The sequence below is a fragment of the Pelmatolapia mariae genome, linkage group LG14 (assembly GCF_036321145.2).
Source record: "Pelmatolapia mariae isolate MD_Pm_ZW linkage group LG14, Pm_UMD_F_2, whole genome shotgun sequence".
Lineage (NCBI taxonomy): Eukaryota > Metazoa > Chordata > Actinopteri > Cichliformes > Cichlidae > Pelmatolapia > Pelmatolapia mariae.
In genome coordinates this window covers 38,390,318-38,402,997 of record NC_086239.1, presented here as the reverse complement: position 1 = coordinate 38,402,997, position 12,680 = coordinate 38,390,318, and the positions used below count along the sequence as shown (strand labels likewise).

At 43.4% G+C, this 12,680-nt stretch overlaps 1 protein-coding gene across 2 annotated transcripts; it reads left to right on the top strand.

Annotated features, from left to right (window-relative positions):
- Positions 1–1,051: 1,051 nt before the first annotated feature.
- On the top strand, positions 1,052–10,717 carry LOC134641214 (calpain small subunit 1). Of its 2 annotated transcripts, XM_063493504.1 has the most exons (11): positions 1,052–1,183; positions 2,703–2,761; positions 2,845–2,881; positions 3,281–3,373; positions 6,859–6,916; positions 7,051–7,115; positions 7,266–7,334; positions 7,432–7,510; positions 7,686–7,802; positions 9,533–9,591; positions 10,398–10,717. In XM_063493504.1, exons 2-11 carry the CDS (start codon positions 2,715–2,717, stop codon positions 10,422–10,424), a joined length of 651 nt encoding a protein of 216 aa, XP_063349574.1. In that variant the 5' UTR covers positions 1,052–1,183; positions 2,703–2,714; the 3' UTR covers positions 10,425–10,717. The 2 variants fall into 2 exon arrangements, with proteins under 2 accessions (XP_063349574.1, XP_063349575.1); XM_063493505.1 differs by lacking the exons at positions 1,052–1,183; positions 2,703–2,761; positions 2,845–2,881; positions 3,281–3,373 and adding an exon at positions 3,496–3,768.
- The last annotated feature ends 1,963 nt before the right edge of the window (positions 10,718–12,680 follow it).

The window sequence follows — 12,680 nt, the reverse complement described above, 5'->3', positions numbered from 1 at the left end:
TAAAACAAATGCAATCAACTATCAACAATACAATAATATAAAATAAATATTTATAAAATACAAACACAAAGTAAAATAATACAAAATAATTAAATTATAAATGCATTAAAAATTAATAACTAAAGTCAAATGAAAAGAACAAAAATAAATCAAATCATAAAACCTAATAAAATACATAAACAGCAGAGGATTCATCTAAACAACTGTAGAATAATTCAGTTTATTTCAATCCACACTTCTCTGCTTCAGAGTAAATAATGATACTGATGCCTTTAATAATGTCTCTGTAAACATGTGTTTATGAGGAAGTCTTTGTCATGATGTCAGCTGTAGTAACATCAGTAATGATGTGATCTTCAGTTCTCGAAGCTGAGACTCAAACTGAGCTCCACAGAGAGGATGGAGCTGTCAGAGGAGGCGTTTAAAGGTGGGAGACGTAAAACAGGTCAGCCAGCTCTTTAACAGACACGCCCACTGAAACAGGAAAGATGGAACATATCTGAAATATTTCTGGCAGTAATCAGCTGATGGATCAGTGGCTAGAATTTTCCTTTTATATCCCACCTTCTGTGAGCTTGTCCAACATTATCTTTTCCTGAAATCTGAAAAGTTCCAGGTCTGAAGTCTGTGAGTCAAAAGAAACGCAGACAACATATACCAGGTTATCAGAGGATAATAAACCCCCCACATTATTTCACATCATGTCGAATATAAAAACATTAACGTGTTCATCTGTCCCGGGCAGGAAAGGCTGACCATGTCCACAGCAACACTAAGGTAAGCTGTGGACTTAAACGATGCTCAGTTGGACCCAAAGTGTGTCAGGATAATATCCCTCACACCATCACTCCACCAGCAGCCTGACGTGCGTTTACAGACAGGCTGAATCCACGCTTCCAAACTGATCGTTGAAACTCATCAGAACAGCTAATATGAGGTAAGGTCTCTTCTGTTGGTGATGAGTCATCTGACCTGTGGGCCCCTGAACGCACCACGTATTTGAACTCTAGAGGGCGCTAGGATCTGGCGGCCTGCCCGTGCATATGTGCGTGTGTTTGGGGAGGGGTTGATGACGCATTGAAAAAGAACGCTGTCAGTGGGCTCGCCCTGCAGTTCCTGCGTGTCCGTGTTCCCCGCAGTCCGTGATCGTCTCTGCCTCCGTCTGTCCTCAGCTGAAGCTTCTGTAAGTACCATAAAGCTCCTCTGTGTCCTGTGTGCTGGCTTTGCCTCAGCTGTGTAAAAGTGCAGAATTTTGCATGCTGTCCCACCCACCCGGTGGAAATTTACAAAACAAGGTTAAAGTGGAGAAAACAACCCAGCGCGGTCAGAACACGGAGGCATGTAAAGATTACTGAGGGTGAGATAAGACAGGAGCTGTGAGCCTTCAGTACCGACGGAGCCTCCTCCCACCGCTGACCCTGCGCTTTATTTAAGAAAACATGGCACAAAATGGACAAGTGTGTGTGTGTGTGTGTGTGTGTGTGTGTGTGTGTGTGTGTGTGTGTGTGTGTGTGTGTGTGAGAGAGAGAGAGCGAGAGCGTTACTAATATGTTTAATACTCTTGTTTGAATGAATCCGTTTTAGCATCCAAATACACTTAAAGTACTCGTACTCAGTCTGCATAATCGTTTAGTACATTGACAAGTTACTACATGAATTACTGATTCATTAATATTTGATTATCGGTTAATTTGTTCAGATTACTCAGACTGGAAAATTGTGAATTCCCTTTAAAAAAAGAAGAAAAATGTCTTTTATATTTGATTAATGAGCTGTGACTTTAATTCGTCTGAGAAAGCTAAATAAAGCGAATCCAGCGGTGGGAGGGATGCTGGGCTTAATGGAACGGGATGTCCTGAAAACTATTCCAGACACAATCATTTAATTTGAATAATAATTGTTGATTTTGTTGTTTTAATAATCTCTGAGAGCCAAAATGAGCTCAGTGGATAAACTACATTTACTTATGAACTGCTCCAGCTTCAGGTATAATAATAAGCACTGTGTCTTTGCAAGAGTCAGCAAAATAAGAAGTTACAAAAGCTTTAAAGTAGAATAACATAGAAATACTTGAGTGAAGTACAAGTACACTAAAATATTAGATCAGTAAAATGCTTGAGTACATGTACTTGGTTAGATTCCAGCACAGGTCTTATTCATAGTCTCATCGAGTTGTAACTGTAAGACTGACAGTACTCCAGCAGCGTTTCATGTTGAGTTCATATTCATATTTCAGGAGGGGTGGTGCCACCCTGTCTCCCCTCTCTGGACACGGCCCTGCCTCTGAATGCAGTTTGGAGCCTGATGTGTTAGTTGAAAATATTTAAAGCATGTAATTGAATGAATCAGTGTTTCTTCTCTTCATATGATTATTTCTCCATGATGATGTTATTAATATGAAAATGGGCTATTATCAGAAGTATATAATCATATTATATTATCATATAGTTATCATATTATTATTATTATGATAATAGTTATTATCTATGACATCATACTGATCAAAGAGTATAAAAATGTGACTGAGTTAACTCTGTCAGCTTTAATGAAACGTTCGTTAAACTTCTGAGTGAGTTCGCAGGTCTTCAGTCAGTGGTTTCTGTCTCAAAATCAGTGTTTGGTTCATTTAAAGCCAGAAACGGTGAAAAACCTCCCGCAGATTTCACGTATTAGTGTCAATTAAAGTCTTTGGTATTTTTCAGATCGACGCCAAAATGTTTCTGTTGAAAGGAGTGATCGGGAGCGTCATCAAATCTGTGACGTGAGCACACTTTTTCTATCAGTTTCTACTCCGAGTATTTATGCTAAGCTAGGCTAACCGATCCTGTGATTTCGTCCCCACAGCGACATCGACCCGTCTCAGTTCATGCCGTCAGACCCTGTAAGTACTCTGTGTAAAGTCTGTCCTAATGCAGCCCTCCAACATTTCTAATGAAAGCACAGGTAGATTTGCGTCAATGAGAAATGGGAAAAATAGATCCCAGATCAAATTTCTGGGCCTGGGTTGTGTGCAGCACCTGAATGTCAATGAACAAGTTTTAATATTTAATGTAGCAGAAATAGAAAGATTTTTTGTCTTGTTCCTATTAACAACTGATGACACACAATGGATAACCCTGAGCTTATGTGCATCGCTTGAACCTTGAACTGTGTGACTGAAGCGACGCCCTCTCAGTGGAAGATTTTATGTGCAAACAAACACACAAACTGTCTGAACGCAGTTGGAGGGAGGAATGTGTGTGAGTGTGTGACCTAACAGAAGCTTCTTCTCTGTGTGCAGCCTCCTCCCCGCAGACCTCTGAATTTGGCTGGGGCCAATGAGAGCGAAGAGGAGAAACAGTTTCGGAGGGTTTTCCAACAGCTGGCTGGAGATGTGAGTGCACGATATTCACGTTTGAATCCTGAACGCTCTCCCGCCTGTGTCCTGATGTTCTTCTCTTTAAACCAGGCTTAAAGCATTATTGGGGGCGTGGCCTCTTTGACTAAACTTTTAAAGTCACTGGGGTGTCTGCACAAAGATCAGCAGCACATGCCCCTTAAATCAGCTTGTTCTGGTGGGTAGAAAGTGTATAGACTGGGTAACACTTGTGTACTCCGTGTTTGTGATCTGGTGCCTGTTTGGAGCATTTTTAGTAAAAACGGTGAAGGAGGACCTGCAGAGGGTTGGCGTGACAGAGGAGGACGGTAGAGATGGAGGCAGATGCTCTGCTGTGGTGACCCCTAATAGAAGACCTATTAACCCTGATGGGTGAAGTATAAGTAGTCAAGGTGAGAAAATGGACAGGTGACCGGATAGACAGGATGAGGGTTGGAGTATGAAAAGCAGGCAGACAGGTGTGGTGAGGTATGACGGCTCAGGTGAAACACAGACACTGACTGAGAGAGAGAGAGAGCCTACAGCAAAAATCAGTTTTGCTGCCGACTGTGCACAGCTGCATGTTTAGCATCTGTGCTAGCAGCATGCTACAGTACGATGCGCTGCTTGCTGTGAACCAGGAAGAGCTCCTGTGTATTTTTACTGGCTTGTAAAGCTGTGAAGCAGCCTTGTTGACAGGGGTGTGGGAAAAAGTGGGACTTTCAGAGCTTGTTCTGTTCATAAATATCTCATAACATTGTAGAAAGGCCTTTTCTGGATATCGGACCTTTAACAGAAAAATAAAAACTGTGTGCAATGAGCTCGAACCAGCTCAACAGCTCTGGAGTTTTCACAGCAATGAACTAACTGTCAGTTTGCACATGTAAACTTCAACCGCCTGTTTTTGACCCGTGAAACGAGAAACTCCTGTAGCAGGGCGCGGCTGTACGCTCAAGTATCATCCCTCACAATAAGGACAGACATGTTTTCTATGTGCTCTGCAGGTCGTATACAATAGAAGCATGTGTGTAAATGGGTGGGTGTGGTTTGCTTTATCTGTGCATGCATTTACACTAGGAAAATACTAAACGCACTTACAGTGCTTCCATCTGTATTGCTGACTAGAGAATGCGGTATAGAAGCAGGAAAACTACAATATCAGGAATCAATTGTGTGTCGTGTAAATCTGCTGTCACAGAGTCCAAAGATAAAAACACAGAGCTGGAAATGAGGAGCTTTAAAGAGTCGCAATTTGGTCAGGTCTCAGGAACACAAGGGGAAGCCGACTCTGTGCGGTTGGTTGTGTGTGAGTCCCCGAGTCATGTGGGCCCCTGACTGTAAACCAGGAGCAGATGTGCTTGGATGTTACAGCTGCAGGTTGAAATCGCTGCACCCAAAGCCACGCAGTGCAGCACTGAGACGTCCTCGCGCCATTACAGCCAACCAGGAATGATCGTTATTGGTCAGATGATGTCATTAAAAATGCTCCAACAGCACAAACACAGTGCAGGTCAGGGACTCCAACTAGCAGCTACAGCCGCCTGTGTCGCCATCCACCTGTCAGAGGCCACGCCCCTAATAATGCACACTTTAAGCCTTAGTACAGTTTAAATGGGTGAACTCTAAATACATTCAGCCCCTGTACCTGAAGGGGAAATTATCTATGGAGACCAAAACTTCCAAACCAAAGAATCAAAGATGACTGTGAAAAAATAAAGAGAGCTGGAGGAAACTGTAAATTACCCTTAACACCACTGACTTCAACGTGATGAGGTGAAGAGTATTTCCTACTTTTTTATCAAAGCGAATGTGTGTGTATTGGTGTGTTTCCAGCCACTGACCTCACCGTATCCATGTCAGAGAGCCTTAAATATGATTTGCAGGTTTGTAAATGAAGTTAGTGAGAGCAGAGAAACCTCCAGAGCTGTTGTTATTGTGCACTAGTGATTTTATAGATTGTCTTTAATGTGCTTCTTCCTGGTCCTGCTGCACAGTCTACACTTCCACTCTGAGATGTGCTTTCTTTGGTTATCAGAATTTTGCTTTATTATATTGTAATTACAGTGGAGTGGCCTTGTAAGTGAAAGCTCCCTCTGGGTCCCTCTGGGACTGGATCAGGAAATGCCACCGGTGTAAAATTCAGCCAAATCAAACATGGAGCCGCACTCCGTGGAAGGCTTGGTGAATAAAGGAGCAGCTTTTTTCCTGCTTTTTAATTACAGCGTGCGGTTCTGTCACAGACATAAACAGTGAACTCGTTCAGTGAATCCTCTGACAAACATGTGGAAACTGCAGTTCGCTGCAGGGCGTGTTACACAGAGAACTCCCTCTTTGCATTCCTGCCATTGTCTGGCAGAGCCGCAGTCATGCTGTGTGTGTGTGTGTTTCTTCTACTCATCTGATGGGCGTGTGCACCAGTTAGACCAGAACACAGCCGGTTCTCGGCTAAACCAACAGCAGTAATAACTGCTGTGACAGAAGCTTGTAGTAAAGTATGCTCCTCCCATTTGCTTCAGGTGGGTGGAGTCAGGAGGCTGTGAAAGGTGGAGTACTTTCTGGAAATTTCCTTTCACAAGGTAAAAAAAAAAAAAAATAAATAAAAATTCAGCAGCAGTTTAGTTTAGGGTGCCTAAGGGGAGCCCATCAGGTGACCGGGGCTGATGCAGTCGATGAGTTTGCAAAGCATGAAAGAGGCGGGAAAGTTGAGAACAGGCCTGGTTTTATCTGAAGAGAAGGAAGACATCAGACACAGCTGTAATAAAGCCAGAAAGGAAAAGGAAGAAAGGATTTCCGTTATGAAGCTTAATGTTGGGCCCAGATGTGATGAACACCTGCAGCTTTGTTAGGTCTGCAGGGCCACCTTATAAGGGCCAGTATACTTGCTGTAACACATACTGGGCCCACCTCGTTATCTTTGGCTCACAGAACAGTTTTCAGTGCCATAACTGCCAAAAATGCTCCTTATTCAGTACAGTATTTGTCACGTGTGGTTTGTTCGTACTTTTTTATATTTCTATGTAAATAGTGGAAAAATGAAGTAAAAAGAAGAAGGAAAAGAGATTGAAGTGACTCAAGTGGCCGTGACTAAGAGTTTAGAGCTTCAGAGAAAGCTCGGGAAACATCACAGCTCACTGCTGGATGAACATTTGATTCGAAGTCGAGGTTTGTGAGCCGATCGCCAGCATGTGAAAATAAATCTATCCTGCTCACCCCGTGGCCTTGCAGCTCAGCTCACAGCTACAGGGTTTCATCGCGTGAAGAAAAAAAAGAGTTTTTGAGGAAGCCGCGTCCGGAGACTTTTAGCGCTGCTTCTCTGTGTTTTGGTTGTGTGTTGTTGGCAACAGTGACTGCAGTGAGTCAGATGCTCTAAAAAGATCGAAGGCTTTGGTTTGAGTCATTCTGTGAGGCTGTGACTCACTCTGTTTTCAGGGGACTTCCTGTGTGGAGAACTCATACGCTCTGTGTGTGTGTGTGTGTGTGTGTGTGTGTGTGTGTGTCTCCAGGACATGGAGGTGAGCCCCAATGAACTGATGAACATCTTGAATAAAGTGGTCTGCAAACGTGAGTCTGGTTTCCTTCTGCAGCTCTCATTAAATTGTTCTTATTGTTATTTTCTAGTTTCAGTGTTTTGTGTGTGTTTGCAGTAAATTTGTATTTTAACTAAGCTGAACTGAAGTTGTGGATCTCTCGTTCAGATGGGAAGCTGAAGACCGACGGCTTCAGCGCTGAGTCCTGCAGGAGTATGGTTGCTGTGATGGATGTATCCTTCCACAAAACATAGTGCAGACTGAACACACAGTAATCTCAGTGGTTGCAGAATTAGTAGCAGCAGATCAGAAAATCAACCGTCAGGTTCTCAGTGAGTTCTGCTTGTGTTGCTGAGTTTGACCTTTGACCTGGCTCCCATCAGAGTGACAGCACAGGAAAACTGGGCTTCCATGAGTTCAAGTACCTCTGGAATAACATCAAGAGATGGCAGGTCGGTTCACAGAGAGCAGCCGTGCAGACGGACTCTGACGGTTTCCACGCTGGTTTTATGTTTGTGTTGTTTATTATTTGTTGTGTCTTGTTTTCAGGCCATCTACGTTAACTATGACGCCGATCACTCAGGTGTGATCAGCGCTAGCGAGCTGCCTGGTGCCTTCAAGGCTGCAGGTAAGAAATGCTGCTCTGTGTGTGTGTGTGTGTGTGTGTGTGTGTGTTCATACATTTGTTGGGACCAAAAACTGGATGTTCACTGTACTTGTGGGAACCAAAGACGTCTCAGTGTGTGTAGTTTCATACTAAGTTTCATACTAAGTGTGTGTGTGTCTGTGTGTGTGTTTTGCAGGCTTCCCACTGAATGACCAGCTCTACAAGATGATTATCCGTCGCTATAGTGATGACAACGGCGACATGGACTTTGACAATTTCATTGGCTGCCTGGTGCGACTGGACGCCATGTGCAGTGAGTCTCTCTTCACCCTCTGATTTCAGATATGTGTGCACTCGGCTGTCTGACCGTCTTATTTTCAGCTTTACGTTTCTGAATACGTAAAGTTTCTTAGTTTGTATAATGATGTGTTTAAGGTGTTTTCTGAATTTTCCTCACCGGTGAAAGGCTGTACATGCTGTACATGACGTGTTGTCCCTATTTCTTTGTCTTCTCCCTTACGCATAATAGAAGTTGTTAGTGTATCTCCAGTGTGTTGCTGCCTGGGGTGTGGTGAATCCATCTGCACGAGTCTATTCTCAGAGGAGAGACAAACCCAGCCTCAGGGGGTCAAAGCTATTGTAGCTAGTGGACCAATCACAAGCCCAGATAAACAGGAGGGCTGTGTTAAAGTTCACAACTGTGCTATAGGGCTTTGGAGTTGACGTCACGCCACAGTGCATTGTGGGATCACGGCGCCATGTCAGAAGGCCACAAATCAAAACAAACACACTGTGTTGGAAGCAGGACTGCCAGAACCATGCTTAAAATCAGCGCAAAAGACAAAGGGCTGTATCGCAACCGACTGCGCCCAGACGCCAAGAAACGGTACATGGAAAAAATAGCGTGCATCGGTAATGTGGACCCGTATGAAAAAAGGCAGTGGAGTAGAAACCCAGACGGCCTACCACCATTGTCCTATCCCGATATGGTCGCGTACCTTGTCTGTGGAGTCAGCGCATACACGGCGAATCATTTTCGGAATTATAAATCCCTGGAGGCGCACATCTAATTCACAAACGGTTGGGTACAAGATTTGGCCGTTTTTAAGCCTCCACGTTGTGAGTACGTTGACCATATGACCAAGATACAGCCAGAGGTTGCCAGCTGTGCGTTGCCATGTAAATAGTTTGCATTTCATGTGTATGTACTTGCTAAGTACATGTCAACAGATCTTGAATAAAAAAAAATAAACATACTTTTCTTTTCTGTTTCATATTTCATATGCTGGTTTGCCTGCAATAATGCCAAATAATACGCTACTCCGTCAACATGACGTGGTTCTGCAGCATCACACATTAGGATGTTTTATCTAATTATCTATGACCTCAGCGCATTCAAAATAACACTAAAAGCATATTAAGAGAGATATGAATTTATTTAGAACTCACCGGAAAGAAAATGCCGCGAGCAAACCAACAAAAAATTGGGGATGGCAGAGAACTCGATATCCGCTCGTCTGACCGCCGCAATCCAAGCCTGACGTCTTCGTTTAGTAATATCGGATACATGAGATCCCTCCCGTTGCCTCCAGGAGGGGAAACGATGAAAAGAGAGCCAATTTTCCAGCTTCTTGCCTTCCTTATCGTGTGATCTCACGTTGCAACACAGCAACGTTAGTGTGTTGCTGTGGCGTCTGGGCGTACGAACCATAGCTGACACTTCCGTGTGCTTTCTTTGGCCTACTGTCATGGCGGGAGGGGGCGTGGCCCCGCTCCCGTGACATCACGCTCCAAAGCCCTATACCAAAACATGTGGATCCGTCCACTGTGGCAGTCCCCTGGAAACAAGGGACCAGCCTGAAGCACCTAGTTCATCTCTAACCCACACCAAACTCCTCCTCCCTCCTCATCCACCCGAGAAACAAAAAGCACAGGAGAAAAAATCTTTCTATCAATTTAAAATGCACAACCAGTCTGTGTGTGTGTGTGTGTGTGTGTGTGTGTGTGTGTGTGTGTGTGTGTGTGTGTGTGTGTGTGTTGCAGGAGCGTTCAAGACGCTGGATAAGGACAACAGCGGCACCATCGATCTGGACATCAAGGAGGTAAAACCCAGATTGGTTCACTTCAGAATGTTTTCTAATTCTCTCGATTCTCAAGTTTAAACACTGAATGGACGAGTGTGGTAAAAGTAGGAACGTGTGTGACAGTTCACAGGGGAAAAGATTCAAACACAGGAGACGAGGGTGAATCAAATTCATCAAGGGGCAGGGAAGCAAAATGGGTGGGGGTCAGGTCAAAGGCCAAAGATTAGAAATGCACGGAAACAGAAGTCTGAAGCAGGAAAAGAAAACATGATTAATATTTTTGAAATGATATGGAGCAGAAAAAAACATGCGGTGGAGAAGGATTTACTGACTGTGAACCACAGAAAAAAACCCTAAATACCAAAGTGCCTTAAACCTGTATTCTTTCTAATATCCACTAGGGGGCGACATTTCTTCTTCTTCCAGAAAAAGTAACAACTTCATTGATTGGGTTATGGTCTCAGTCTCTAGTTTCAAGTCTTATTGAGCAAAGCAGCCTTTTGATTTCGTAATTCTGGCCTGATGATGTCCAGAATGGACAACAAGTCTGAAGGTGTACCTTACTGCGGGCCTCTGAGTGCACAGTCTCCCTCAGTTACTCAGTCAGAAATGCTCAGCTCGAGGCTCAGTGAGCAGTAATGGCCACATCGTTCGTTTTTATACAGCCTGGCCTGGTTGGAAATGAACTTGAATCGCACAGAAGTCTGTAGGAAAACATCGGGCAGCTTCTGGGGTGACAATTGGACTGAAACTATAAAACTGAGGAGGACAGAGGACTGCTTGTGGTCACATGTAAACACTGACGGTCTCTTTCTTCCTCACAGTGGCTTCAGCTGACGATGTATTCGTGAGGCGATGGAGGGAAGCCTCTCCACAGCTTCTGTTCTCACCTCTCACACCTCGCACCTTCTCCTTCCTCTCACTCAACCCGCAATGCGCAGTTATCATCTTCATCTCTGTAACGGGACCAAAACGCCGGCACTGAGCAGACACGAAGGGAAAGCTCGTGCTGCCGTTGCACTCTCCGGCGCTACGTGTGTTAAAGATTTCTGTTCTCTTGTCTCTACATGAATTTTATTAGGCTGAAAGTTTGATGAAACTGAGTCTGAATGTTTGAAAGAATAAACTGACACAGCTGATGCTACAGGTGTCCTTTTCTCTGAGTTTTCATGCACGCTTTATCCTCGTTCATGCACGTGACCACATGTGATGTTACACTCATTCTTCTGATCGGGAATATTTTTTACTGCATCACATTTCAAAGCTTAACTTCAGCCTGCCGAGGTTCTTCTGCAGCCCCTGAACCTTTAGTGGCGGCTCTGCTCATCTCGCAAGTGAAAGATGAAATATTGCTTTTACGTTCTCATTCATTCATTTTGACTTTTAAAGACACTTTACAACACCTTACTTGTTGAGCTTGATTCTTTCATCTGAATGTGAGATACGAGACGGGCTCAGAACCATGACTGTTTTATTCTTTCACTTAAAATTACCAAAAAATGTTCACAGTTTAAGCTAAGTTACAAAACCTGAGTTGAAATGTGGTTCAGAAAATGTGTTGACGAATCCTAAAGGATTTTATTGTACAGAAACCAAAAGGATGATCGGCTTATGGATCCTAATGGTGTAACTTATCCTGCAAGTTTAACCTGTAAGATGCAAAACATTCAAAAGGTTTGACATTTTCTCTTCAGCTTATTTGTTACCCAGTGCAGTACCGTCAGAGCCCACCAGGGGACTTCAGCCGCACACTATTCAGTCCAGTGTTGCCAACTTAGCGACTTTGTCGCTATATTTAGCGAGTTTTCAGACCCCCTAGCGACTTTTTTTCTAAAAAAAGTCGCTAAAAAAGACGTGAAAGCGCGTATCGCTTTTACTCTCAACAAGCAGCGGGTGCTGTAACGCAGTCAGTTCTTCTTTTACTCTTTTACTCTTATGCTGTTTTGTGGATCACAAGGTTTAAAACTACTTATAAACACACACACACAAAGTAACTCCACCAGAGTGCCTATTTCGGGTCACTTTTGCCGGTCCAAGCCCGGGTAAAGGAGCAGGGTTGGAATTGTGACATTAAAAAAAGCAATAATTGCTAAAAGAAATTTAATTTGTAGTTCTAAATAAACTCTAAATGCATTTAGGACGTTTTTTACTCACTTTATGTCTCTTCCACGCTGTTATTTCTCTCTCCAACAACATAGGTTACAATTATATTAGCATGACCAATTATGCAAATTAGGTGATGACGTCATTTAGCGACTTCTAGCGACTTTTAGGACAACCAATAGCGATTTTCCTTACTGAGGAGTTGGCAACACTGATTCAGTCCATACTCGGTCACACCATGAAAGGTTGCTAAAGAGAGGGTGAGAGCGCCTCTGGCAGATGTCTGGAAAAAAAAGCTTTATGAAAACTGTTTTTACACAGTCTTCAACTTCAGTTTGAATTTGGTTAAAAGTGGAGGGTCGGTCTCTGTCGTCGACACCTGAGGTCCACACAGCTCATTAGGAAATGATGAATTTGATGTTCAGAGAAACACCATGTGACAAACACCACTTGACTGACATTTAGACAAGTATAAGCACTATTTTGGTCATGTTTAAAAAATGATGAGCGCCTGTGTGGCTGTTTGATCACAACTATTTTACAAACATGTCATTAAAAAAAAGTCAAATGTTTGAAACACCGCTCAAACCACTGAACGTGATATACATGTCTGCTAAACTTTCACCTTTAAACCAACTTCATCCCAGTTTTAGGCTTCAGTCATGTCCAATGAGCCATTTAGACACCTTTGGGGCCTCGAACAGACAGGTTTGTTCAGCGGATAAACGGATAAAGTGAAATCAAATGAGAAAAACACCATCACTATGACGTCATTAAGAGAGCATTAACACGTGGGGGGTAATGTGTTTGACAAACGTAGGAAGGATGCAGATTTCAGGGCGGCAGCTTCAAAACAATCAAAGCAGGATTCAAACTGTTAATTATAAAAATAGTTGTTTTTTTCTAAAGTTTGCTAAACTGTCAGGATGCGAGCAGAGCTTCCTGCTGACCAGCGCTGAATACACACCCATCGTTTACCCTTAAACATGTCACTGGTTCCTCCA

Bases quoted from the DNA above. Each gene is read 5' to 3' on its own strand.
- LOC134641214 (XM_063493504.1), top strand. From the start codon at position 2,715: ATGTTTCTGTTGAAAGGAGTGATCGGGAGCGTCATCAAATCTGTGAC. The intron at 2,882-3,280 runs GTAAGTACTCTG...CTCTGTGTGCAG, and splicing joins AGTTCATGCCGTCAGACCCT to CCTCCTCCCCGCAGACCTCT. The intron at 6,917-7,050 runs GTGAGTCTGGTT...TCTCTCGTTCAG, and splicing joins GAATAAAGTGGTCTGCAAAC to ATGGGAAGCTGAAGACCGAC.